The 27,372-nt window shown below is 36.6% G+C and overlaps 3 protein-coding genes across 3 annotated transcripts; all 3 read right to left on the reverse strand.

Annotated features, from left to right (window-relative positions):
* Window positions 1-102: 102 nt before the first annotated feature.
* Window positions 103-20,035, reverse strand: LOC135839844 (vascular endothelial growth factor receptor 1-like). Its single transcript, XM_065356067.1, has 24 exons — window positions 19,852-20,035; window positions 19,602-19,711; window positions 18,017-18,182; window positions 17,768-17,895; window positions 17,558-17,687; window positions 17,307-17,470; window positions 17,012-17,180; window positions 16,676-16,805; window positions 16,161-16,348; window positions 15,899-16,068; window positions 12,643-12,787; window positions 12,374-12,559; window positions 11,880-12,053; window positions 11,295-11,455; window positions 10,852-11,002; window positions 10,542-10,763; window positions 10,301-10,433; window positions 10,107-10,177; window positions 9,873-9,994; window positions 9,583-9,705; window positions 9,360-9,486; window positions 515-593; window positions 335-440; window positions 103-243 (listed from the first exon to the last, which is right to left on the reverse strand). Exons 1-24 carry the CDS (start codon window positions 19,913-19,915, stop codon window positions 202-204), a joined length of 3,261 nt encoding a protein of 1,086 aa, XP_065212139.1. The 5' UTR covers window positions 19,916-20,035; the 3' UTR covers window positions 103-201.
* A 1,062-nt stretch (window positions 20,036-21,097) lies between these two features.
* LOC135840840 (fibroblast growth factor receptor 2-like) lies at window positions 21,098-23,815 on the reverse strand. The gene is made up of 7 exons (XM_065357559.1): window positions 23,655-23,815; window positions 22,943-23,106; window positions 22,702-22,824; window positions 22,475-22,601; window positions 21,890-21,968; window positions 21,695-21,809; window positions 21,098-21,571 (listed from the first exon to the last, which is right to left on the reverse strand). The coding sequence occupies exons 2-7, from the start codon at window positions 22,964-22,966 to the stop codon at window positions 21,491-21,493; spliced, it is 549 nt and encodes a 182-aa protein (XP_065213631.1). The 5' UTR covers window positions 22,967-23,106; window positions 23,655-23,815; the 3' UTR covers window positions 21,098-21,490.
* Window positions 23,816-24,540: 725 nt separating this feature from the next.
* LOC135839033 (vascular endothelial growth factor receptor 1-like) lies at window positions 24,541-26,469 on the reverse strand. Its single transcript, XM_065354876.1, has 6 exons — window positions 26,246-26,469; window positions 26,021-26,165; window positions 25,824-25,939; window positions 25,580-25,730; window positions 24,749-25,027; window positions 24,541-24,677 (listed from the first exon to the last, which is right to left on the reverse strand). Exons 1-6 carry the CDS (start codon window positions 26,462-26,464, stop codon window positions 24,541-24,543), a joined length of 1,047 nt encoding a protein of 348 aa, XP_065210948.1. The 5' UTR covers window positions 26,465-26,469.
* Window positions 26,470-27,372: the final 903 nt, after the last annotated feature.

Here is a 27,372-nt window from a genome sequence, read left to right on the forward strand (position 1 = left end):
AATTTTAGAATAATTACGTCACTAAAATACGATATTACATTTTATAATAAATAATTTTGACCATCGTAGAAACAAATGCACGTATGCCAATTAATATTTGGTAATCACTTAATGATAAAATGGATAATCATTTAAATTAGCCACTAGGTAACAGAGAAACAATTGGATTTCGTTTTCATTCGGATGGGTTTGAAATGGTATTTATACTTCAGTTTCAATATTGTTCGTCGATTCAGCGTTTTGCTGTAAGTAAATTCGAAATATGCCATATAAATTTCAAATTCGTAACTAGATGCATATTTTGACTTTACAAAAAACTCGAAAAACAACTTACAGATTGTACTGGATTTTCAAGTAAGCTTCCAAGTATTTCGCCGAGTTCGGTAAATGATGGCCTATTTTGAGGCTGTTGTTCCCAGCAATTCATCATCAATTCGTATCTATTAAAATTTCGAAGTATGAAATAAATAATGATTTACATTTCAAACAACAATAAACATATTTGCCAACGTACATTTTACTCGTAGCGAATTGCGGTTTCTCCATCCTGTATCCGGAAACCAATTTATCGTATAATTCTTCGTTTTTTATATCTGAAAAAAAGTGATCAAGGAATGAATGAGGTGATGGTCAAAAATAACAATGATTATTGATTAGTTTCAGTCCGGCATATGACAGTAGGAGTAATTGCACCACCCCCCCCCCGATCCTACGGGACAACTTTTTTCTTAAAGGGGACATCCTAAGGAACATTTTAAAGCAAACTTGCCAAAAAAATAGTTGGCCTTACCTACAAAATGGCGGCCATTTTGATTGACAGGTCAGCCGAATCGCAGATTTTGCGTTTTAACATAGGACTTGCACTAACTTTTTCAAACTTTACAACAGTAGACCGAAAGATCATGCAAAAATTTATCACCTGTCAAAATTTCAAGTGCTAAAGTGCGTTTTTCGATTTTTGGTGAATTTTTGAAAATCGAATTTAGGCCAAAAATGAGGGAAAAAAATCAAAATTTCACCAAATTGACCAAGAAAGCTGAAATTTGGGATATACCCTATTTTCGACATGCCAAATCGATTGGAAACGGTTTCAACCCGTTTTGAGCAGTTCTAGAGCCTCCAGCAGATTTTTGAAACTCGAAAATCTCACAAAATTCCATCAAATTGGAGTTGTAAAGCTAAAATTTATTCTAAAAACTAATTTCAATACGCTACGAAGTACTGCAGGTGAATTTCAAGTCGTTTTGGATCCTCCAGCCACTTTTTGAGAATTCCTGAAGCCTCCAGCAGATTTTCGAAACTTTAAATTTTCACAAAATTTCATTAAATAGAGATGGAAAGCTGAAATTTACTCTACACTCCAATTTTAACACCCTCTGAAAACAACTTCTGGTGGATTTCAAGTCATTTTAGAGCCTCCAACGACTTTTTTAAACATTACTGGAGCCTCCAGTAGATTTTTGAAACTTGAAATTTCCCCAAAATTTTATCAAATCAAGATGGAGAGTCGAAATTCATTCTGCAAACTAATTTCAATGCGCTAAGAAGTTGACTGCTGGTGAATTTCAAGTCGTTTTGGAGCCTCCAGCAACTTTTTGAAAGCTGTTGTATGACTTTTTTTGGAAACTTGAAATTTCCTAAAAGTAGCTGGAAGCTTCAAAACCATTTGAAACCACCATGTAGTCTGCGAAGTAAATTTCAGCTTGCCAACTCCATTTGATAAATTAATGTTGGGGAAATTTCAAGTTCCAAAAATCTACTGGAGGCTACAGTAATTTTCAAAAAAGTCGCTGGAGGCCCTAAAATGACTTGAACCCACCTGAAGTCGTCTTCAGAGGGTGTTAAAATTGGAGTGTAGAGTAAAATTCAGCTTTCCATCTCCATTTGATGAAATTTTGTGAGGTTTTCGAGTTTCAAAAATCTGCTGGAGGCTCCAGAACTGCTCAAAACGGGTTGAAACCGTTTCCAATCGATTTGACATGTCGAAAATAGGGTATATCCCAAATTTCAGCTTTCTTGGTCAATTTGGTGAAATTTTGATTTTTTCCCTCATTTTTGGCCTAAATTCGATTTTCAAAAATTCACCAAAAATTGAAAAACGCACTTTAGCACTGTTGGCAAAATTGGAATCGTAACCGTAACGAACTATGTTCGGTAACTTTTAAGTTTTTATTTTTTATTAAAAATGAATTTCGGTTTCGCGATATATATATTGTTGGTTACGTATAAAATGGTTTTTTGTTCTTTTCGTAAAATCGCGTAAACTGTTGGCTGTTAAATTATCGTTGTTTTTTCGTTGTTTTCGTTAGTTACTAAGTTAGTTCGCGTTAATATTATTCTTGTCGTCGTAAAGTAAAGTCATCGAGCTTTTTGCTCAGTCTCATTTGTCTGGTTTATTGATCGTTAGGTCAATGACCGTTAACAATAAATATTTATTTATTTTTGTTGAAGTTTGTTTTCGTTTTGTCGAATGTTAGACAAGTTTAATATTGTTGTGAGTCAGATTTATCGATTGAGTATCGATTTATCGTTCATGGTAGCAGAGCGTAGTTGGTGAAACGCTCTGTAGTTCGACGACGTTTTGGTATCCTGTGTGGATTTGCTCGTTCAAGTATCCGGCTTGTGTAGCTGTTGAATTTTTGGTTCGTGGTGTTCGACGAAGTAAATGTCGACAGTCCTGTCCTATTTGCGGTCAGGAAAATCGGTCAACGTAGACGACGACGATAGTAGTTCAGATAAGCGTAAATCGAGCGCTGAGTTTCGTGGTTTTTCTGAAAAAGAAAAATCAGAACAAAGTATACCGAAGTCGAAAGGTAAAAGTAAAGTAAACGTAGACGTATCTGAGTCAGCAGGTGATACCGAAGCTGGTACGAGCTCCGCGGGTTCCGGTGATATTTCCAACGATCCGTCGATCCCTGTTGATCCTGTTCCTCCTCCGTCTAATCCGTCATCCGGTCCTCCACCTCCTCCACCTCCTGGTCCATCCGACGACGAGTCCGAAGGTAGTGAAAGTAGCGACGACGAGTCCGACGACGTAGCTGTAGAATCCGATTCTAGTAGTTCGTCTGGTAGTATGTTCGGTGCCAGTGATAATCGTGCAATGGAGTCGATGGTCTTTCGCGGTACGGGCTTCGTGTCCTGGAAAAGAAAAATCAAGGTTATTCTTGCGGCCAAAGGACTTCAAACCGCGATTCTCGAAGTAAATACGTTATCGGCGCGTAAAAAAGCGAAAGCTCTCGAAATTTTAATTAGGCACGTAGCTGAGAACGTTTTCCGACTGGTCAAGGAGACAGAGGACCCGTACGTATTCTGGACGGAGCTCAACTCCTTGTACCAGGCGGAAAACCAAGCAGCAATTATCGACTGTCGAACTCGTATTTCGAAGATTGTCATCGATATGTACAAAGGTCCGAAAGAGTTCTTGGAGGCATTTTATACGTTAGTCAACGATATGGAGAGTTTGGACGTGAAATTGACTCCATCGGAAATCTATACGTATCTGATCAATGCGTTAGGCAATTCGCCGAAGTATGAATCAGTGCGTATGACTGCTCCAGGACTGGTTCACGTCACAGCTGGAGACCCAAATCCAAAGTTAATTTCATCGTTGCTTTTGAGTTTGGAAGATGCCTCGAAGAACTCCTCGACTTCGAAGAGTTCGACAAGTACCGGTTCAGCGATGGCCGCATCCGATCAATCCGGTAATAAAAATAATCGTAATCGTAATCGTAATAAGTCGCGTAATCGTAGTTCGAACTCGTCCGGTAATTCGTCGAATGGTAACGGTGATCGTAGTAGTAATAATGGCTTCGTACAAGCCAAAGATCGTACCTGCTATAAGTGTCATAAACGGGGCCATATGGCCAAGTCTTGTCGATCCGCCGGAGGGAATTATAGAAACGATACCAACCCTCGGGGAAGTATCGTTTGCTATCGATGCAATCTAACCGGGCATATAGGTCGTAATTGTCCGCAGAACGGTGATTCGTCGCGTAATAACGGTGGTAACGGTTCGTCGAGTGGTACGTCGGGTACGTCTGGTACTGCAGGTTCGTCCGGTTCGTCAGGTCCTCGTCCGTCTATCGCGTTAGGTCTTTTTCCGTCGACATCTGGAAAAAAAGAAAATTTCTCGTTAGATGAAGGTCGTAGTCGTAATATCGTAGATGAATTCGTTAAAAATAGTGTCGGTCGTAGTAGTTTCGGTGACAGTGTTGCGATTTCTAACTTCGGTACGTCGCGTAACGTGAATATCGGGTCGAATTATTTTTTAGGCGACTCGACCGCTTTGAATCTCGGTGAAGAAAATGCATACGTCGAGACAAACGACGACGACGGCGTGGATTTTATCACGTTTGTCGTCGATAGTGGTGCGACGTCGCATTTTCTGAAACATCGTGGAGTCTTGCACGATGAGAGGAAAATAAACGAAAGTTTACAATCCGCTCATTGTGAAGTCTCTTTGATCAAAGAAGGAGTAGGTCGATTGAGAGTTCTAGCCGATGACGGAAACGTCTATTGGTTGAACGAGGTATACTACGTACCTAGTCTTTCTTTTAGTCTTCTGTCCGTGTCGAAAATCGTAGCGAATGGTTATCGTTTCTTCTTCGATGAAGATCCTCGTTTGGTCGATCCTGCGGGAAATTTAGTGTCAAAATTAGTACTTAATGATAATGGATTGTATACGATTCAATTTATGATAAATATACCTCCTATTTTGTACTCCTGTTCCAATTATTCATCTGCGTTGATTACAAACGATAATAGTGACTCGACAAATGTAGGTAATACTTCGAAGACGATAGGTAATGATTCTGGAGTTGTAGTTTCGAATGTTTCTAGTGTAGGTATAGGAAATACCAGTACGTGCAGTGACAGTGATGTAAATTTGAAAAATAAAAAGAAAGTAAATAGGTTAAAAGGTGAAGGTGACATCTGGCATCGTAGGTTGGCTCATACGAGCAAGACGGTACTAGATAAGATCCCTGAGTTACGTGGATGTGATTGCCCACCTTTCAATCAGTGTCAAATTTGCTGTAAAGCAAAACAAAAGAAACATACCTACGATTCAAGTAGGTATAGGTATCCAAATCCGCTCGATCTCGTTCATATTGACGTAATGGGTCCTATTACAGAGGGACTAGAAGGCGAGCGATATTTGATTGGCTTCGTAGATGACTGTACGAGATGGGGAGTAACGTTCGGAATGAGAAGTAAAGCCGAAGTAGGTACCTACCTAAAAAAATTTGTAAATATTAGTGAAACGTTATGGAGTACGAAAGTGAAGCGTATCAGGTGCGATAACGCTAGTGAATTTATCGGAGGTACCTTTAAAGAGTTTGTCGACGAAAAAGGCATATCTATGCAGAACAGTGAGCCGTATGAGAAGCAGCATAATGGCACCGTCGAGCGTTTTTTCCGAACCATCCAAGAAAAAATGCGAGCTCTGTTATACGAAGGCGGTTTAACGAATAAATTCTGGCTTTACGCTGCATACACGGCGAACTACATGTACAATCGTTTACCGCATTCTGCCTTGAACGATCTGTCACCGTACGAGCTGTGGAATCGCCGAAAGCCGGATTTATCGAGAGTGAGATTGTTTGGAAGCGTTGCACGAGTTCTAGTACCGCCTGAAAAGAGAAAGAAAACTGATGAGAAGTCGATCGATATGGTTTTACTCGGTTTTACAGAGACAGGTTATGTATTGTACGATGTTTTACGAAATAAATTTACGAATTCGAGTTGCGTAGAAGTAGACGAAACGCGTAAGATACACGATGTTATTAACGATCATTTGTTAAAAACATCGGTATCAGTGAGTGTAAGCGATGTGAATATCGTACCTACGGTTACACCAGTAAGTAACGTTGATTCAGCTCCTGGTTGCTCCAATTGGATAAACCCAGATGAGCTGACTGAAGCCGAACGTAGCGGTGATAATTTAGTAGATCGTAGTTTAATCGATACATCATCTTCGGATGAACGTAGCGACGATTTTGCTTGCTTTGCACTCGCTGGGGTCGATGACCTTACGTATGAAGAAGCGTTAAACGGTCCTGAGTCGAAATTTTGGCGTGTAGCGATAGATGAAGAGTTAAAGGCGATGGAGATCAAAGACGTTTGGTATTCAGCATCTGAAAAAAGCGTAAATAAAGAGAATTATTCGAAAGTAGATAGTAAGTGGGTTCTAAAGAAAAAAATCAACTCGAATGGTGGGGTGAAATTTAAGGCTAGATTGGTGTTGCGTGGTTTCAAAGACAACCATTTTTATGAGTTGGATGAAATATACGCTCCAACACCTAATCAACCGATAATACGCTCGATGCTCAATCTAGCTATGGTCAACAAGTGGCAGTTGAGACAGCTAGATGTGAGTACTGCATTTCTCAATGGAGATATAAACCGAGGTATTATGTTCAACCCACCGAAAGGGACTAACGAAGAAAAAGGTGTCGTATATATTCTCAAACGTTCGTTATATGGGTTAAAAACGAGTCCCAAGTCGTGGAACGCAAAATTGAATGAGTATTTACTTTCGCTCGGTTTCGTAAGGAGCAAAGTTGATCCGTGTGTCTACTTCGATGCCGAAAATCCTCTACGTTGCGTGTTTGTCGTTTACGTAGACGATTTTCTAATTACAGGTTGCGATGATTGTTTAATTGAGTGGTTGGTCAAGCGATTGAATGAGCGTTTTGGAATCAGAGACCTGGAACAATGCAAGAAGTTCATTGGAATGGAAATTAATCGTAGTAAAGAAAAGTTGGAAATACATCAAAATTCATATATCGAGCAGTTAGTTAATGATTACGGTTTATCTAATTCGAATAGTATCTCAACTCCAATCGAACCGGGCTTGAAGATTACCAATCTCAAGCTCGATAAAAGTTATGAAACCAAAGTGCGTGGTCTCTTAGGAAGTTTAAGTTACATAGCAAGGGGAACACGTCCCGATATCGCTTTTGCTGTAAACTTTCTAAGCAGATACCAGCACTTGGCAAACAAGGAGCTATTCGAATATAGTAAGCGTATTCTCAGGTATTTACGTAGTACGTTGAACGTGAAACTTACCTACGTAATACCTGAAGTCGTTGATAAATACTCTGTTAGAGTATACGTAGATTCGGACTTCGCTGGTGATTGTTTAGACAGAAAATCAACGTCTGGAATTTTTGTATTGCACTATGGCAACGTAATTGACTGGGTAGTCAAGAAACAAAATTGTGTAAGTCTTTCGTCGTGTGAAGCTGAATACGTTGCGTTAAGTACGTCTGGAAAGGAAGTCTTGGCTTGGCGAAATCTGTTTGTCGAATTAGAAGTTCGTATTGACACCGTACCGGTGTATTGCGATTCTAATGCAGCGATTGCCGTTGCGAATACGGTCGAATCGAAACGTACCAGACATATAGATGTCTGTTATCATCATATACGCGATTTAGTCACAAAACAGATCATTTACTTGCAAAAGATATCTTCGGCGGATCAACTTGCCGATATTTTAACCAAAGCCACGACACGTACCGTTTTCGATAGACTCTGTGAGTCATTGATTAATGCTTAAATTAAGTTTTCGAGTTGTTTTTTATGTAATTTAAGTATAATTTAACTGAAATTTTGCTGTAAAAATATTTTGTTTCAAAGTGTTTACTAACACCGGTATTGATAAGAAGCAACAAGTTTTACGTTTATTTAAGTGGTACGCGTGTTAGGGAAAATATTTTTATGGTGGGGTGTTGGCAAAATTGGAATCGTAACCGTAACGAACTATGTTCGGTAACTTTTAAGTTTTTATTTTTTATTAAAAATGAATTTCGGTTTCGCGATATATATATTGTTGGTTACGTATAAAATGGTTTTTTGTTCTTTTCGTAAAATCGCGTAAACTGTTGGCTGTTAAATTATCGTTGTTTTTTCGTTGTTTTCGTTAGTTACTAAGTTAGTTCGCGTTAATATTATTCTTGTCGTCGTAAAGTAAAGTCATCGAGCTTTTTGCTCAGTCTCATTTGTCTGGTTTATTGATCGTTAGGTCAATGACCGTTAACAATAAATATTTATTTATTTTTGTTGAAGTTTGTTTTCGTTTTGTCGAATGTTAGACAAGTTTAATATTGTTGTGAGTCAGATTTATCGATTGAGTATCGATTTATCGTTCAAGCACTTGAAATTTTGACAGGTGATAAATTTTTGCATGATCTTTCGGTCTACTTTTGTAAAGTTTGAAAAAGTTAGTGCAAGTCCTACATATGTTAAAACGCAAAATCTGCGATTTCGGCTGACCTGTCAATCAAAATGGCCGCCATTTTGTACATAAGGCCAACTTTTTTTTTGGCAAGTTTGCTTTAAAATGTTCCTTAGGATGTCCCCTTTAAGAAAAAAGTTGTCCCGGAGGATCGGGGGGGGGGTGCAATTATTCGTATTGTCATATGCCGGACTATAAAAAAAAAAAAACACTTACATATAAATGTAAATAAAGTTTGCCTAGAATTTATACGGATCATAAAATTCAGTTGGTTTTTTAAGTACGTACATTGATTTAGAATGTCCGAAGAGCGAAGTTGCACAATATAGGATAGGGTGGGGGGAGAGGGATATAGAAACTATGTATCAATTTTTAAAATGGATCTAGTCTAAATTTTTTTTCACAGGTTTGTGCTATAGGCACACCGTTTACTCCGAATGTATGTTTACTTGAGCTGGCTAGCTATGTAGAATGGAGCATTAGTGCTCTTTGAGTGTGATTTTTGGACAAATTTAGCTCAAAAATGGTTACGCAGGTGTCACTGAGCCGCAGGTACGAGTAATTCGTTGAATCTATAGCGTAAAGGGATTCGTTTCACGCTCACTGAATCAATGTTCGCGAACGACTTGCCCAATGGGATGCAGTCGAGTTTTGAAGTCCCCTGCCCCCTCACCAATTATGAGTAAAAACCCATTGTTGTAGAATTAGTTAAAAAGGGTCTTGTGACCTATCAAATTTCATTAAAATTTTGTGGGAAATTCGAATATTTCAACGAAAATGTTTTTTGAGCATTTGTGAAAAATTTTGAGCACAAAATTTGGTGATGATTTCTGGTATTTTTGAAAACGTGTCATGCGACCTGTCAAAGTGGGTTAAAATTTCGCAATAAATTTTAATATTTCGACGAAAATGTTTTTTGATCGTTTGCAAAGAATTTGGAGCCCAAAATTTTAGTAATTTTTCGAGTTGTTATTAGAAGGGCTCGAGGCATTTGTAAATTATTACGAATTAAAACATTAGGTAGTAAAAGTATTCGACATCCGCTTGTGAACACCCAGTAGAAAAAAAATGTGCGGGTTCAACTCGACCATCAACATAACGGAATTTTCGAATCTTAACTTACTGGGATATGGCGTAACTGCCAGCGAAAAAAATTCCCATATGGTAACACCAAAGGCCCAGACGTCGGATTGACCAGAGAATATCTTTTCACGCAACGCCTCGATTGATAGCCATTTGATTGGTAGCAACTACGAAAAAAACAAAAAAAAATGCTGTGTTAGTATCAATCATCGCAGCTAATGGAAAAAGCTAGTCAAACTTGTCAGAATTTCTTTAAAACTTACAGTTTTACTACTTTGATAATTTTCGTCAAAATACATATTCTTAGCGAAACCGAAATCACTGACTTTAACGATTCCATCAGCTGCTAACAGAACGTTCCTGGCAGCAAGATCCCCATGTAAGACCTGAAACAAAAAAAAGAACGATATACCTACTTATCTATATGTACGAAAGATATATGTACGTCATAATAGACCTATCTCTTGAAATGATAATTTTTTCGATTTGAAACGATAGGTATATTGAATAATGAAAATTGAAACGTGTTTATTGTGAGCAATGACGAGCGTACCTTGCGACTTGCCAGGAACTCCATGCCCTGAGCCAGTTGGAATGACCAGCATATTAAGCTGGTAGTGTTGATACTCATAGGAAAATTGTCTGCCGTCTCCATCTGTTGTAGTTCAATCGAGTCTAAAAAAAAAAAACATCGAATATTGGTAAAGTAAGAAGAGGAAAATGTGATCTTAATATCTGCGTTAATGGAATAAAATTCATTGATTTTGTATCACGATCGAAACATTACCATTTGTTGGGTCTTCTTCCGTTGTTTTTTTCTTCGGCTCAGGTTCTCCGATCCATGAGGTGTTCTCGTAACTGAAAATTTATTCAATTAGTAGGTATTGTTGTGTACGACTTGTACGAGAATTGAAATGAATTGAAAATTTTGTTTCTAGAATAGTAATTTAATCATCATATAGCCAAAAACAATACTTATACCAATTGGCGGTGGCAATAGAAGTGTCAATTTCATCATTTTCGTCGATTTGATTGACAAACTGGCTTCTTCTCTTTGAAAGAAAATCTCGCAGATTTCCATACTTGCAAAAATCTACGATAATGAGTAATTCTCCTGCAATTAGAATAATTTAATTACTCGTAAATTAATAATTTACGTGCATATTGTAAGTAGATATGTACTTTAGTCGATCCTACTTCGCATAAATTTTTTTTTTATTACCTTTTTCTGAGCCTTTGATACAGGCACCCAGCAGCTGTACGACATTAATATGATTTCCCAAGTATATCATAATCTTCATTTCGGACGTCAATGCTTGTAAACTTAAACTATTGTTGCGTTTGGCCATTTTTACAGCCACAGGCGTTTTCACTCCTTTAACTTGAATCCCTTCAGCTAATGCTTTTCGCACCACACCAAATGCGCCGGATCCAAGTACCCCACCTGAAAAGATGCATGGAAAAATCAACACGGTTTCGTACGAGTTGAAAATTTTCATGTTTTTAACGATGTTTTCTGCTTAGGTACTTACCTAATTGTAATTTTTGTATGGGAAAATCGTACTTTTTGTTGTACGATATGAGGAACGTTTGTTTGGATATCTCCAAGTCCGGATCTAAGGTAGTAGTGGTGCTTCCTCTTCGATATTCTAGTCCTAATTCTTCGAGAGCTTTTTGCAATTTCTGTGAAGCATGATTTGGACTATAAATTATGAAATTGGAATCAATAGGTATGTAGGTACAGGGTGCCCAGAAATATCGACTTCCCCAAAGAAAGTTTTTCATTAAAAATATAGGTTGGCAACGTGAAATAGATGCATATGATTGGTGGAATGTTATCTCTCCAGTCCAACAACCAATCATGTGCTATCATCATTATCATTCACTGTGACCAACCAAAGTATTTTAGTAGAAAACTTTTTTAGGGGTACTCGATATTTCTGGGCACCCTGTATAGGTATTATTATGTACCTACTTTTTTTTCTCTGTACAATCTTCGTATCGGGTAAAGTATCGCAATGCCAATCAATGAAGCCGAAAGTAAAATTATAATTCCGATCATAATGTTATCATCTGGTATTCCAGGACTAGCACCATTTTGCATCGTAGAATGAGCAGTAATAGGTGGCTTAGGATCTTTTAATTTATAAATTGAGCTAAGTTTTATTGAATTCAAGTAGGTATAGGGTCAAAAGTATGCACGAATATGAAATAATTTTAATTTCATATGATCGGAAAATGAGTAGTTTCCTAGACAGTTTTGTGGTTGGAAAATACGTCCTTAACGCATCTATCAAAACAAGTGCGGAAAGTAGTTATTTTCCTCCCTAGGGAGGAAAGTAACTGTTTTCCGCACATGTTCACAAATTCAAAATTAGCCATTTTTTAAAATTTCAGCATTTATTTTCCTCTCATATGAAATTAAAATAGTATACGCGACAGGATTGGACAGTAACGCGATTAACTTGTGCGATTTAAGTCACTCGGCTTCGCCTCGCTCCTTAAACTTCGCACTCGTTAATCGCATACTTTCCGCTCCTGTCACGTAATATACTATTACCTATAACCGTTAGATCTAAACTGCCAATCGGAAAGAAGGATTCACCAGGTTTCAACGTATAACTTAGAGCAGCAGAACAATAGTATTTTCCGGTATGATTTTTTTGTACATTTTTAATGATAAGAGTTGATAGGTATGAAAAGTTAGTCGTCGAGTTTTGTATGTGAATTTTTTCTGTAATAAGGAAAAATTGTGTGTTATTGGTCAAGTGAATCACTACATGCTATAAAGTACATATATAAATCATTTAGAGGGGTATTTTCAACAAATTCTGCGAGTCGAAAATAGTATGTAGGTATAGAAAATTTCTAGGTACATATTTTTGGCTCAAATTTAGTTTTTACGAATTCGCCAAAAATCGAACAATGCATTTGGGCGCTTTAAATTTTGACTTGTGATATACGATGCTCTTTGTGTCCAGTTTGAAAATTTATATGCCATTTTAAGGTACCTCCATTGTTATTAGGTAAAGCTTCATAAAGTAAATTACCTACCTGCGAATAGAGTAGCATTGTCTCTCAGAAAAATTTGAACAGTTTGCCTAGGACTTTTCGAATACGACCATTTAAAATTACTCTCATAATAATATTTAGATACGGAGCACCGGATTTCAACATCATCTCCAACGGTAATAGGTGCCGAATTGTTACGAGTTACCATTGTTACATTATTTCCATAATCTGTATATGAACATTGTCTCGCCGTTAGATGCTTTCACAAAATAGAAACTATATGCTCGAGAGAGAAAATTAGTTTTTTGTACCTGTTACTAAATATGGAAACGATGTACTGGAAAATCCTAGCGAATTGTTCGCTTCACACTGAACAATCATGCTGTGATTCGATTTGAAATGAAGCACGGATAGTAGTTGGTATGTTTCGTGGGGGTTTTCCTCGTGTAAAGATGGCTGTTTGAAAAAAAAAAGTCAAATAAATATTTATCCAGGTAGTATACAATACATATAAGTAGAAGAAATTCACATGAACTTTGAAAAGCTGAATTAAACTCTGAAGGATAAAAATTCAATTTTGAACTGGCTCATCGATAAAAAATTTCATGGCAAAGACCTGAATCAATGAAGAAGGTTCCCACTATGCACTAATCAGAACTATAGGTAGTTGGGTACCAACAGGAGAGGATTGCTGATTTGCTGGTGGCTCTGGAACAACTTGAAACCTTCTCAAAAATCAATCAAAGCATGTGCAAAAGAAATTTGGAGAAGAACTGGAAAAACAAAAGGAAGACAAGTTGGAAGAAGAACAAGATATTGAAGAAAAGTGGCAAGAATGGAAGCGAACGGTTAAGACAGCAGCAGAAAAGTCGATTCCACTCAAAGGAAAAAGAAAACACAAACCATGGATGACTCAAGAGGTACTGGATCTGCTGTATAGACACTGGACCTGTGTATAAGACAACCAACTGGCAGCCATCTTGGCAAAATATCCTGAGTAACGCCAATTTATCCCACTGGGTGCTCTTGGCTTGGCTGCGCTGTTGTCGAATTCTTGAACAAAATACATGCAAAATACAGCGCAGCCAAGAGCATCCAGCGGGAGAAATTGGAACTACACAAAATATCACTACCGTCCCTTTTCCCCATTGCCTGCAGATTGAAGTACAGCGCAGCCAAGAGCACCCAGTGGGATAAATTGGCGTCACTCAATTTTTCTTTACCGTTTCAGTTCCCCTCAGCCTGCAGTTGGTTGTCTATTCCGCAGGTCCAGTGTCTATAATCTGATGGAAGAACGAAGAAAAGCAAACAGACCAAGTAATGAATACACAGCACTAAATAACAAGATCATGAAAATGTGCAGAATGGCCAAAAATGAATGGTTTGAGGAGAAGTGCCAAGAAATAGAAGAACTGGAGAAAAGGCACAACTCTAGAGAAATGCATACCAAAGTGAAGCAGATGACCCCCCCCCCCACACAAGAAAATGAGAAGTGGAATAGCATATATGTGAGGGCGCATATGGAAAGGGACCATATGACCAAAAGTAAAATTTCACAGGAGAGAGGTTTAAAGTTTTGCATTATTTCCCTTGTTTTAAGGTAAGATTACGTACGGCTATTCAAACTTATTCAAAGGTCCTACATACTACCACACATTCACCCACACCCTCCAATGACCTGTACTGGTCAAATTAGGCACCACAAAGTTGATACAGTGAGCAATTCAGTTGATATCAAGAATTTCAGAGTCTTAGTTTCGATAAAAATCGTTTGCGGCTAATTGTGGCAATGTTTTTTGGTTCAACTTGTGTTTTTTATATAGTTTCAAAATAAAATTAGTTATATATTATTAAAAAATACATTTCATAAGTCGATACCAGTGGCTAGGTGTCTGTACTGATGGATCATTTTGCCAGAAGTCCTGAATTTGGGTTCCGCTACTGGAAAAAATCTTTTATGATTCTTTCCACTCATGTCTTTTTTAAGTCACAAGTTTTTGTAAAATTTTCATTTTTTTTACGCGTTTTTACATCTTTTTTCAAATTTTTTGCGTAATTTTTCAACTTTTGTGAGTAATGAATTTATGCATGCTTCGCCTGAAAGTAAGGAAATTTGATGAAATGATAAAAATTGGGGCCTATGGAGGGTTCCACTCGATTTTTGAAGAGTTCCTACGACAATTTGATGAAGAAAAAGAAAATTGATTTTTTGGTCATAAGGTCCCTTTCCATATGCGCCCTCACATATGCGAAGAAAAGATGGAAAGTATTGTGTTAACAATCATGAAACAGTAGAGGTCTGGATCAGCTACATACATACAAGAACTGTATGGAGATGACTATGACACACATCTGGCTCAAATGGAAGTTTCATCAGCAGAGGAGGCACTACGAATTGAAACATGGGAGCTGAGGAACGCGGTAAAGAGAGCCAGAAACCACAAAGCAGTGGGGGAAGATCTCATACCAGTAGACTTGATTAAACATCTAGCACTGGACTCTGAAGTATGAGCTGTTGAAGATGATAAATGAAATGAAAGTATGCCGCCTAATTGTCCTGCTGAAAGTGATCATTCAAAGAGCACTGAATGAAAATAGGGAAATCATTGTTCGCTTCTTTGATTATGAGAAAGCATTTGATTGTGTCAACCATGAGAAGATTTTGGAGATCCTGAAGAAATACAATATCGATGTCAAATACCTGTGAATAATGAAGAACCTGTTCTGGGAGCAGAGCGCAAACATCAAGATTGGAGCTGAGTACTCGGGGAACGGATGTCAGATGTGGTATAAAAAGAGGTGCGAGGCAAGGATGCCCCCTCTCACCTAGGTTGTTCAATGTGTACGCAGAAGAAATAATGACAGAAGCGCGAATAAAACAAATGGGATTCAAGATCAAGGGCAAGATAATAAAATAAATAAGTTGCGCAGACTACAAAGTGATCCTTGCTGGGACAGAAGCACAAATGCAGAAGATGATCGACGGAATTAACAGTGCTGAATTAAAATATAGAATGAAAATAAATGCAGGCAAGACCAAGGTTATGACCCTGTGAGACCCTGAAAGAAACTATCAGATACGCTAGAAACCAGCTAATATAGATGGAAGTATACGCTATCTCCTGTAAAGGAGTGCGACCACAACGACGACGATTTTGGAAAAATGGTGTGTAATTGATCAAGTAAGTCACCAACAAAGCGCCAATCGCGTTTATTTGTGCTCTAGTCAATTTGGGCTGTTTTCATGTCTTCAGATTTCAAAAAGTTTTCATGACTGAAAGTCAGCTTTTGAGAAAAATGAAGCTTCCCCTCCACCAAAAAATGAACAGGGTTGTAGAAAATGGATTTTTTACGTGTAAGTACTCAGACTTACGTAGGGTGATGCTCATTTTTTACAAATGCTTAAAGAAGACAATGTTTTATATGTATTTGAGCGGATGTCACATTTCACATTTGGTCAACAGCTTTCAATTTGATTATTTCGAGGTATTTCGGCACTTAGTTTCCCAACTGTTTAATCTAAAAATAACTATGTTATGTATATTGTATAGGCATTTGAAATCTCACCAGTATCTTTTGAAAAGTGCTATTTCCGCAATTGGGATATTTCTCGCAAATTTTCGCTGACCAGGTAATTTGCGGTACAGGATATCCGCTTATTAAACATTCACAGTCGTGAATAGTATTAATATCGAATAATTTGATATAGAATCTATCAATGTCAACTACTGGTTTAGCTGTAATTGTTGAGAAAATTTTTAAAAATACTATCAGTATTTCTATCAGATAGGTATGACATGTAGGTATTACTAAGTCAGATAAAACAAACCTTTCACAATCAAACTGAAGTTCACTGTTTTAGTGAGAAAGGCGTTTCGAACTTTCAGTTGGTAGATGCCCATATCCTGTATTTTCACTTTGTCGAGTTTCAATTTGATTCTAGAATCATCTACAGCTAATACGTTGCACCTGATGTATAAACATGCCTTGTTCATATTATATCCATGTGGATTATACCTGAGAAAAAATTTAAACAATGTTGGTTATATTTGAAGATGCAATTGGTGACTGGTGTTAATCTGCAATCATGATTCAATAGCCTGGATATTGCAGGAAGTAGCGAAAGTGTCAGAGAAAAGTTCGAGTAAACCACGTATAAGCATTCGACTTTTTCTCAATACTGGGGGGGGGGGGGCTTTCAGAAGCAGCTCATTCTAACTTCTTTATCAAATTTCTCGATCAACTTTTCACCTACCTGCTTGCTCACTCTCAGGTAGACTTTTTATGGTATACATAATGCTAAATTGAATATTATAGGATCAAAATATCTGTTTAATACTTTACCATGCAAACGTGTGCTTAGGAAAAGACTCTATGATGGCTGTAAATTCCACATTAGATTCCCATTCAGATTCAACAATCACGATACGAGATTCTTCCGGTACTGTTATGTTTAAAAAAGCTGCATTTGATTCTGAAATGATATATTATGTTGCTGAGGGTTTAACTAGAATTTTTAATTGCTATTTCTCTTATCAAAGTTAGAAATACCTATGATGATAAAATAAATTTGTATCTTTTTTTACTTGATTCAAGTAAAGTCCATTCGTAGGTCAATTTATCATAAATACAAGTACAAGTACAAGTACATACATACATACAAGTAATCTAAAGACTAACCTTCGGCTTGTAAGAAATGAGTGAATGATTTCGTGTTTACATTCCCATCGATCGTTTTACAAGTATAATTTCCTTCGTCATCTTTTGTCAAGTTGTAAATACGAAGCATTCGATAGTACGTGAAGAAGTTTTCATGCCTTATTTCTGCGGTGTTTTCCACGAGTATTTTCTGCACGTGGAAACATAATAAAAAGGATAGGTACATATTATATTGAATCCTTCATATGTACTTATTATAGGTACCTATGTAGGTATTTCTTCATCTCACGAATAACGATATCATGTAAATATTTACCTCTAAAACGTTTTGAGGAAATTCCCATTCTAAAGATGTAATTCCAACATTTGTGGAAGCAATTATCGAACAATTCAATACAGCGGTTTGTTTTTCAAATATTGGATAATTGGCGTTGGAATCTCTGGCTTCGATGAATGGACTAGAAGAATCATTGTATGGAGCTGCAAAAAAATACGATAATTTTCTCGTCTTTAGAGGTACCTAAGCCTATAAATATTATGGGAGTCGAAAATTATGCACCAACTTACGGTAAACTTGTACTGTAAATCTGACTTCCTGTTGATTTATGAAATCCAAACAAAAAAAATGTGTGATAACGATGGATGGATCGGTAAAGATGACGTACCCAAGTTTTGGGTCATATTTTACTATTGATTCCTGAAAAAAAAATATATCGATTCGTTGTACATATAATTAACAAATTTTATAGTAATAATTGTAATTCATCAGTTACTTACCACTTCTACGTTGTGTTTAGTCAATGATACACTCACGTTTGGTGACGTTGGCTTACAAGGTATTATAATTCTTTCATACATGGGGGCATGTATCGTGAGATCATCTGAAGCGATTACATTATCTTCATCTATAATGTACAAGGGAAAATATTTATCAGTATGGACGAAGAAAATATCAAAAATTAGTTAACGATTCTTACAACTACGTAGATGTAGGATAAGTGCATATAATACATATTATGCACGTACCAAAAACGTATACGTATATACGAGCTTTTTTTCTGGTGTCATTTACCGCCCGACAAATGTAATAGCCTGTATCTAAATAATAGGCTGGGCTAATGGTCAGCGAATTGAAATTAGTGCCATTCTCAGTCCAGTTCTCGGTCTTTCTATTTCCAATCGTAGGAGTGATCTGATTGCAGAAAATAGGAAAATGTTAGCGTCGATTACGAAGTACGTTGGTATTGGTACTTGATGTCTACTAGATTATAAAAAAGCTAAAAAAATGAAGATTTAAAAGTACATTCCATCAGCCTCGATGTTTGAAATACTATTTGAAACATTGCATTGTTTGTTTTTTCAAGGGATAGGGAGGTATCCCAACTGGAAGAAAATTTTTGTTTGGTTTAGTTTGAAAAAAATAATTTTTAATGAAAAAAGTAAAAAACCTTCGAAAAAACGAATTAGGTATCATTTTTTGATGGAAATTTTTTTATGATACTCATATCTTTTAAAGGCCTCTTGGGCCAGCTTGAGGTAAGTACAATCTATGCTACAACTGCCAGTCCCAGGAGTAGAGAAGACAACCCTTAAGAGAGGTTTGGAGCATCCACGTCGCAGAGGCTGGTAACTCATCTTCAGTAGACTGGAAGCTGAGGATGAGGCTAAGACCAAACCCAACACCTTGGTGTGTGCCCAGCGTCAAAGCTGCAACCTGAATGGGCTACAACATCAAGCCATCTCAGGAAGTAGGGGAGAGGAGAAAACAATCGGAAAATGTCCCTGAAGCAGCAACAGGAAGAGCAGCGAAGCTTGCAAACCCCGATACTCAAAAGTCATAACTACTGCTAGTGCTAGACACAAAATCCTGTACAAAAGCAAGAAGTTGGCGCTATAACCAAACTTTGGGAAAGCTGGCTTGATGGTACAGAGGGCAGCCCCCTTATCAAGCTATACTTCCTTGGGCTAGAAACCCATAGAAGTGAAAAAAAAAAACAATTTCTCGAGAAAACAAAAATAAGAAGAGACCGGCTGGAAAATCAGGGAACCCTGTTGGGCAGCAGGCAAAAAAGCCCACGCTATGGAAGAAATAGAACAGGCTGAAGATTGCTACCTGGAATGTGCGAGGATACATCGGCGAGGAATTCTTCTACATTTTCCCAGACGGGCTAAACAGCTTACCGGGTCAAAGTTCAATGATGATGACATACATATCTTTTTGGAATTTCCAAAATGTGTTTGGAGGCTCCAGATCGACTTGAAACTGCTTCTAGCAGACTTTTAAATTGGGGTTTGAAGTAAATTTCAAATTTCAAAAATCTGCTGGAGGCTCCAGAACTGCTCAAAACGATTCAAAACCGCTTTCAATTGATTTGGAGGATCCAAAATAGGGTACTTGCTAAATTTTAGCTTTCCAGGTCGATTCGTTGAAATTTTGATTTTTTCCTCACCTCACTTTCTCACTTTTAGTTGGAAAATTTTCAGAAATAATCTACCAAAAATCAAAAAATGCATTTCAGCAACTGAAATTTAGGTTGATGATGTAGATTTTGGCATGGTCTGTTCCTTATATGTATGTGCCTACTTGTAAGTAACAAACATATTGACTCACTCCTTCTTGCGGATAATACCATTTTACTAGCTCGTCATCTGTACAATTGAGTGTCAATGTGGTCTCCTTTCCAATAACTAGCTCGGTCACATCAGGATAAATTTTCAAACCTGTAAGAGAGCATAGATGTAGTATGTAGATAGGTGGCTTTGCCTACTACCTACGTAATTCAGCCTACAGTAAATTCCTCTATCAAAACTGTACTTCTGAGTACCTATAGTAATGAAAGTCAAGGAATCACACTACTTACCATCAATATAGTAAATCTGGTACAAAAATACCAGCACAATGAGAGTCACTTGTAAATTTTCCATATTCAAAATTTACTTCATCTCGAAATAACACATCAACAGAATAAAAATAATGAAGTAAACGAAACCTAATTTAACTACAATGTCTGCTACTAAAATAACACAGTACACGTGAAGTGAGTTGATTCGGTTCAACTATACGGTGTAATATAGGCACAATAATCGATGTGAAACAAATCACCTAACCTTTAGTGAGGAAAATGTGGAGAGGCTATCACTTAGTAAGTAAATAATTACTACAAATGCGCATCGTGATAATAAATACATTATCAAAATTTCCAATGCTCGTTGTAAAAGATTACTTCTTCATGTGTTTTGTGAGATGCTCGTGTGGACTGAGGAGTGCATTTACCTGGGATGATTTACTTTTGATAAAAGATGTAAGTCTGCCCAAAACCGTTTGACTTTTGACCATCACATCGTTTATTTCGTTGTAAAATAGCTAGCAGCATGTAAACATCTACGTACTGGGAAGTCGAGCTATGGTATTTCCCCTGCTCTCTTTCAAGTCCCAAAAACTCACGAATACATCTTATTTTAATGGCATGTATTGTGTTACAATCAAAACTCAAGCATTGCAGCAAAACTTGAAATTTGTATTGCTTTTTACTTGATACTTCGATAAAATTTTTTAAACATATGCGATTAAAAATTGATACTTTGTTGTCATTTTAATGAAATGCATATACCTACACTATGCCTGCCTTCGTAGCATGTTTTTTCTTCGTGAATTAGAAAAAGACTGACACTAATTGAGGAGCTCATTTCAAAAGTAGCCCTTGTCACATGAACCTATGCAATCTCCAAAGGTCGCCCTTGAGCGTACCCCGTATCATGAATGTAAACTCTATAAAGCAATTCCTCTCAGGGCTACTCCGGGTAGACCAACTTGACGGTCATTTCATCATTACAACATGATCTCCGCAGTTGGCAATAGGTGCAATCGAGTGAAAAGGGTCTAAAAGTTCATGTGACAAGGGCTACTTTTGCAATGAGCTCCTCAATTGGAATGCCAGTTGTTTAAATTATTTCAGAACATCCATCCAAGATTGTCATGCAATAAATCGTTTATTTTTGGAAATCAATGACTACCTATTACAGTAATTAAGTATAGGTACCTAGACCTACAAATACATTAGGGAAAAAATTCCACTAATCGGAAAAACTTATTTTAAAATTCACGAAAAATATCAGGATTTTTTCTGACCATTTCAAATTAGCTTTTTGTCAGAAAGATTAGAAAAACGCGTGCTTACTCATTGTAGGTTCATTTTCATTCTTAACGAACTGATTTTCATCATTTTTAAAGGTAGATACACGTTAACAAAAAAAAAGTATATCAATTTTAGGGAATCCACGTTCCCATTCAAATCAGTGATGAACATCTATACCAAATTTCTTGGTGAGAAAAAAATAATCCCAAATTCAAAGGCAAACAATGGAAACTAGTGCAGTGATGAGTGTAATTACAGAGTCAGTAAACGAATGAATTTAGTACTATAGTTCATATAGTTTTATGTATTAAATGAAAAGTATCACATTGCTGTTTACAACCATGTTTGAGCTTCATAATCATAACTATCCCGAAAAATTAATCAATTCCAACTGATTCTCAACCACATCGGGATTCTTGACTATGGGTGCGTTTAAAATCGTTCGCTATAAATTGAAAAATTGAAAAAATTCAGTTTTAACTTTCATTATCATTACGTATGTAAGTACATACTATTTTATCCTGACCCAAAAAAAAAAAAAAAATGATAATAATGAAATTCAACTTACAGATTGTGTAGGACTTGTAGGAGGTTCGAGAATATCTCCAAGTTTTTGAACTATTTCGTCGAATGATGGTCGTTGCTTAGGGTGCTCTCTCCAGCAATCCTTCATGATGTTGTATCTGTTAAATTTGAATAAATTAATGATTTATTTTTGAACAAATGTGCGAATAATTACCTACAATAAATATTTATGTCTTACATTTTACTCGTAGCGAATTTTGGTTTCTCCAATCTGTAGCCAGAAACCAATTTTTTGTATACTTCCGAATTGTCCAAATCTTGAAACAAAAACATATAAGTAAGTAGGTAATACTCGTAGGATTAGGAAAAGTCAAGCAGTAATATCTACTGGTACTTAACTTACCTACAGCAATGATGTACGTAAGTAAAAAAGTTGGATGACAATTTTAAGGAAAGGACTATCGAAATAGGGGTTCCAAAATACATTATATCGAATATTTCAATTTTCAGGAAATTTAAGGGATCCAGGTAGGCATTCGAGGGGTTGAATCATAAGTAAAATAGATTATGACATTAACAACTATAGGTACATATTATTGAAAGAACGCTTTGGAAGTGGTGGTTTGTGATGTCTCATTCAAATGCAAATTGGTACCAATTAAAAGATCGAAAGAGATAGGTGTTTAGGTACATTAGAAGAATATTAGAATAATTGCACATATCATACTATTTTTCTTTAAAAACACGAGAAAAACACTCAAAACAGTACATCCTGTTTGATTACCATTAATCGACAAATCAGCACTTTCGAGCTGTAACCTACCTGGATAAGGTATTACTGCCAATGAGAAAAATTCCCACATGGTAATACCAAAAGACCACACGTCAGATTGCGTTGAAAATATCCTATCTTGTAGGGATTCGATAGCCATCCATTTGACAGGGAATATCTGCAGGAACAAAAATAGTTCAATATTAACTAAGCAGCTGTTGAAGGATTAGGCGAGAGGTACAATATAATATAGTGATCTAGGATTCTAAAACACTTACGGTTTTACTGCTCTTATATAGCTCATTTTCATACATACTCTTGGCGAGGCCAAAGTCACAGATTTTCGCGATATTCCCTTTTGCTAGAAGTATATTTCTGGCAGCTAAATCACCGTGTAAAATCTGCAGTTATGTAGGAAAAATTAAATATGTAAATACCTAGACGTATTCTTTAAGAAACTATTTTTTTTTGAAATGCTGGATTGAATAGTTGAAATTGTAATTTTAAACGAGGATATACCTTACGACTAGCTAAGTATTCCATTCCACAAGCAACATGGAATGACCAACAGATCAGGTCGATAGTATTAATTGGCTTGTTGAAAATGTCATTCCAATCAGATGTATACTTTGAACACCATTCTTGTTCGTATATATCATTACGTTCAATACATCCATTCGAACCTATTGGGGAAAAGGCACACAGTACAGAAAATATCTATCCATCAAGGTTTTTTTTTTGGGAGGACACGTGCGGTAGAGCACGCAGTGTCCTCAAAGGAAATTTCAAAATTCGAAAAAGCACAAATTTGTTAGCAATTATTTAACAATTTTATCAAATTACTTTCTGAGAATTTTGAGGAAAAAACATTACAATTTTTCGTCAACTCGCCAGAAATTGACACTCTCTGACAATTTTGACAGAAAAAATGGACTTTTTGACAATTTACGCAAAAACAGTATTTTTTGGGCAATCTTGGCAATAACAGAACTGTTTTGACGATTTTGGAATAAATTGGCACTTTTTGACAGTTTTATCAAAAATGAACACTTCTTGACAATTTTGACAAAAGCAGACATTTTTTGACAATTATGCAAAAAATGGGGACTGTTCTTGAGTACTTTGTCAAAAATTCACACTTTTTGACATCCCCCCCCCAAAATTGCCACCGTTTGACTTAGGCAAATACGTATGTACATGTGTGTACATAGAACACTGGAATTGGACGTACCAAAAGTAAACTTTTGTAGCGTAGCAGGAACGTTACTGATCTGTGTGCTTTCAAGTTCCTCGTTGGTGCTTATAGTTACTAGTTCTCCTGTAGATGCTATGCTTTCATTACTGAAAATTGATTCGAAATGTCAAGTACATAGGTAGAGGTACTTATGATGTAAAAAGTAGATCGCGAAAAAAATGTCGGATTTCGGGGAGGTATGAGTCCTCAGAGAGGGGGCATTTTCAAAAAAAATGCGGTTTTTTCGCTCTCGCGTTTACCAACCCTGCGTTGAGTACATTACTTGAAAAATGGCTTAGTTCCAAAAGATTAGTACCTATTTGAGATTCTGCGTCAGCCCTTTTTTAAGGTTCCACTGAGCAGTTGAAAATTTGCAGATTGCTCTTTTTTGGGTGATTTTGAATTTTAAAAATATCTTCTTTTGAAATATTACACTTTAATTAAGTATGCAAAAACATGGAAAGATACGTATCATTTCTAAAACTAAGGAAATATTTTTGTTGAAAACTGCTGCAAACTGTTTGGTCATTGAGATTTCGGTTCTCTGAAATTGGCCATTATTATTATTATTTTTTTTAGAGAGTCCCGATTTTATCCAAATGTGAAGTTTCTCTCGCTACTCCCTGGCACTCCTGCATTGTACCTCTACCTACCTATGTACTTAATAATACAAAAATATTAAATCATTATTTGAGGTCTAATGTACGAAATTATTTTCCTCTTTACAGGAGAGAATTCGGGTAACTTATTGACCCTTCTCCAAAATATTTTACCTAGTTCTCTAAATGAATGGTAGAATGAATGGCAATTCGCCTCTGGATCAATAGCTTATAGTGATTATATCAAAATTTGTGTACTTCTTATTTGCGACCCTACAAAACTCTCACCAATTGGCAGTAGCAATACTGATATCAATTTCATCATTTCCATTAATTTTATTCGCGAAATTGTTTCTGTGTTTCAAGAGAATTTCACGTAAATTACCGTACTGGCAATATTCTACTATCACTGCTAATTCTCCTGAAATAAAAAGGTCATTTCAATGGTTATGGAAATTCATACGATAGAATATACAGATATACTCAAGTTACCACTTCGGTGCTCTAAATTCTCATCTTCACAATAAAATACTTCATAAAACTGACCTTTAATCAAATCTTTAGTGCAGGCTCCCAATAAATTAACTACGTTTATGTGCTGTCCCAAATAAATCATGATCTTCAATTCGGAAGCGAGAGCTTTTACGCTTAAAGAGTCATTATGGTCTTTGGCCATTTTTACAGCTACAGTTGTTTTCACATCTTTTGCTACAATACCACGAGCTTCCGCTTTTTTAACTATTCCAAAATAACCAGATCCTAGTATTTCTCCTGGAAAAAAATTCAAGGAAAAAATTATTGTATTCTGAATTTTCATCTTAGGAGGGCTAAAAGTGAAAATTTTTCCCAAAATTTGTAGTGTTTTCTTGCAAGTCTTCAAAATACAGCTGTAATTTTACAAAAACTGATGTAGGTCTAGGCATAATATTATTTCTGCTTAGAAAGCAAGGGCAGAAATTTTTTGAAAATTCATATCCAAGAAGTATGTAAAAATTTATGTGTAGTACATACAGGATGTACAAGTAAACCGAGCATCTTATTAGTCTATTAGAGAGTCGGAATGATTTTTTCGCTGCCATGCTCGGTTCACTTATGTACCCTGTATGATCATTGTTCATTTGACAGACAATGAACTTTTGTGCGTTGAAAGGAAGGGGGGGGGGGTTGAACTCGGAAAAACTTCATGCAGATACGATGTGAGGAAATACTGAACTGAAGTAGGCGACTCTATGAAATTATACACTTCATAGTGTTTTGCTGTCATGGGATTAGGTATGTATCTACCTACCTACTTATTTCTCTATTGTTGAATGATATATTTACCAAATTCCAAGTTCCGTTTGGGAAATTCATATTTTTTGTTGTATGGTATGCGAACAGTTTGTTGTTCGATGTCCAGGTCAGGGTTTATGGTGAGAACTGCGTTTTCTTTGCATTCATGCAACCCATATTTTTCTAAAATTTTTTGTAATTTCTGCAACAAATCATTCATAATGAAATTATGAAAAATGTGAATACTTGCATAAATTGAAAGTCAATGTACAATTAGTGTGATGGTGAAAAATACCATTTTTTCTTTGCAGAACCGAATCATTACGTAGAGTATTATTCCAGTTAATAAAAGGCAGATGAAAATTAAAACTTCAATTGTATACTCGAAGTGTGTATTTCCTTCTGAATGGTCTAAAAAGCAGTAGGCATGTATCTTTAATTCTTTAAGCAGGTTTAGCATTGGTTGAAATATCAAAAAAAAATGATACATACTTCTGGCAGGGAGACGATGGAATTTCTCCCGTGTTCCCTTTTCATTTGTTGCGCGACAGAAAATAGTTTTTTCTCCATCACTTTGAAATCTGAGCGTTGATATCAAATAATATGAAGTATAGTTTGTAGTGTTGTAATCAGATGCCTGTGAATATTTGTAAAAACTATGTAGGTAGACTCAATTCGTTATTTTTCCAATTCATTCTTGACGGGTCTGAAATTTACCGGAATTTCTTGATAGGTATGTTCTAAAGAATCTGAATTGCTCTGATACCATTTAACTTGTGGCAAAGGGTAACCGGTCACTGAACAGTTGATCTGGAATTTCTGGTTACTTTTATAATCATAATTTTGTGACTTATTAATCGTCAGCATCGCAACACTTTCTGATAGATTGATCTTCGGTGCGTCTAAAAATAAAATTTTGCAATAGAACGTAGGCATAGGTACGTGATTTCTTCCCAATGCTCAACAGTTGTGAGAGATGAAAAGGAATCAACTCAAGTTGTTTTCGAAAGGCCTTTCTAAATTCTAACACCAATGAATCAGGTTTAAGTATAGACTATTTGCTCAGGAGTTGACAGTAGGTTTGTGTATTTTGTGATTGACCTACTGTACTAGGAATTGAGATTTTGAAATGTGGCAACATTTTAATGCTATATGTAGAACGTTGGATATAGTACCTTACCTACCTACTCATATTTCCAAGGTTTTCCACTCCAAAGTGTGAAATTGTGATTTTATAGAGGAAAGCATAACAGTGCTGCACAGAATCTGCAACAAGGTCTGGGAAGAAGGAAAATGGCCCAAAGACTGGACTACATCTATGTATGTACCTCTGCACAAGAAAGGCTCAAAGATGGAGTGCTCGAACTACAGAACTATATCACTGATATCACACGCAAGCAAGGTACTGCTGGCAATCATACACTTGCGCATCAACGCTTACATCCTGCCACAGATACCACCAGAACAGGCGGGTTTTGTGCCAGGAAGAGGCACAAGAGAACAAATCCTAAATGTACACCAAATGATTGAAAAGGCAAGAGAATTCAACAAGCCAGTGTACATGTGCTTCATTGACTAGGAGAAGGCATTTCGTTGCCTTAGTTGCAAAGTAGCGTATGTCCATCTGTTAACTTGATACTTCGTGTAAAAGTGCTTTCAATCTGGAGCACCATCTATTGGGTTTTAGTGGTAGCCAATGGGTAGGTATGTCGGAGACATGTCCCACCAGCATACTTACCCATTGGCTACCACTAAAACCCAATAGATGGCGCTCCAGATTGAAAGCACTTTTACACGAAGTATCAAGTGAACAGATGGACATACGCTACTTTGCAACTAAGGCA

Source organism: Planococcus citri, chromosome 3 (genome assembly GCF_950023065.1).
Source record: "Planococcus citri chromosome 3, ihPlaCitr1.1, whole genome shotgun sequence".
NCBI lineage: Eukaryota > Metazoa > Arthropoda > Insecta > Hemiptera > Pseudococcidae > Planococcus > Planococcus citri.

What these genes read in the sequence shown, in the direction of transcription:
- LOC135840840 (XM_065357559.1), bottom strand. Translation starts at nt 22,966, where the DNA reads ATGGAATACTTAGCTAGTCGTAAG. An exon ending in TATATAAGAGCAGTAAAACC is followed by an intron (nt 22,602 to 22,701) that starts GTAAGTGTTTTA and finishes TTGTTCCTGCAG; the next exon opens with ATATTCCCTGTCAAATGGAT. An exon ending in GGCAGTAATACCTTATCCAG is followed by an intron (nt 21,969 to 22,474) that starts GTAGGTTACAGC and finishes TTTTGTTTCAAG; the next exon opens with ATTTGGACAATTCGGAAGTA.
- LOC135839033 (XM_065354876.1), bottom strand. Translation starts at nt 26,464, where the DNA reads ATGCCTACGTTCTATTGCAAAATTTTATTTTTAGACGCACCGAAGATC. An exon ending in ATACCTATCAAGAAATTCCG is followed by an intron (nt 26,166 to 26,245) that starts GTAAATTTCAGA and finishes AAATATTCACAG; the next exon opens with GCATCTGATTACAACACTAC. An exon ending in CCATCGTCTCCCTGCCAGAA is followed by an intron (nt 25,940 to 26,020) that starts GTATGTATCATT and finishes ACTGCTTTTTAG; the next exon opens with ACCATTCAGAAGGAAATACA.
- LOC135839844 (XM_065356067.1), bottom strand. Translation starts at nt 19,915, where the DNA reads ATGGAAAATTTACAAGTGACTCTCATTGTGCTGGTATTTTTGTACCAG. An exon ending in TATATACGTATACGTTTTTG is followed by an intron (nt 17,896 to 18,016) that starts GTACGTGCATAA and finishes TGTACATTATAG; the next exon opens with ATGAAGATAATGTAATCGCT. An exon ending in CAATGCTACTCTATTCGCAG is followed by an intron (nt 12,054 to 12,373) that starts GTAGGTAATTTA and finishes TCCTTATTACAG; the next exon opens with AAAAAATTCACATACAAAAC.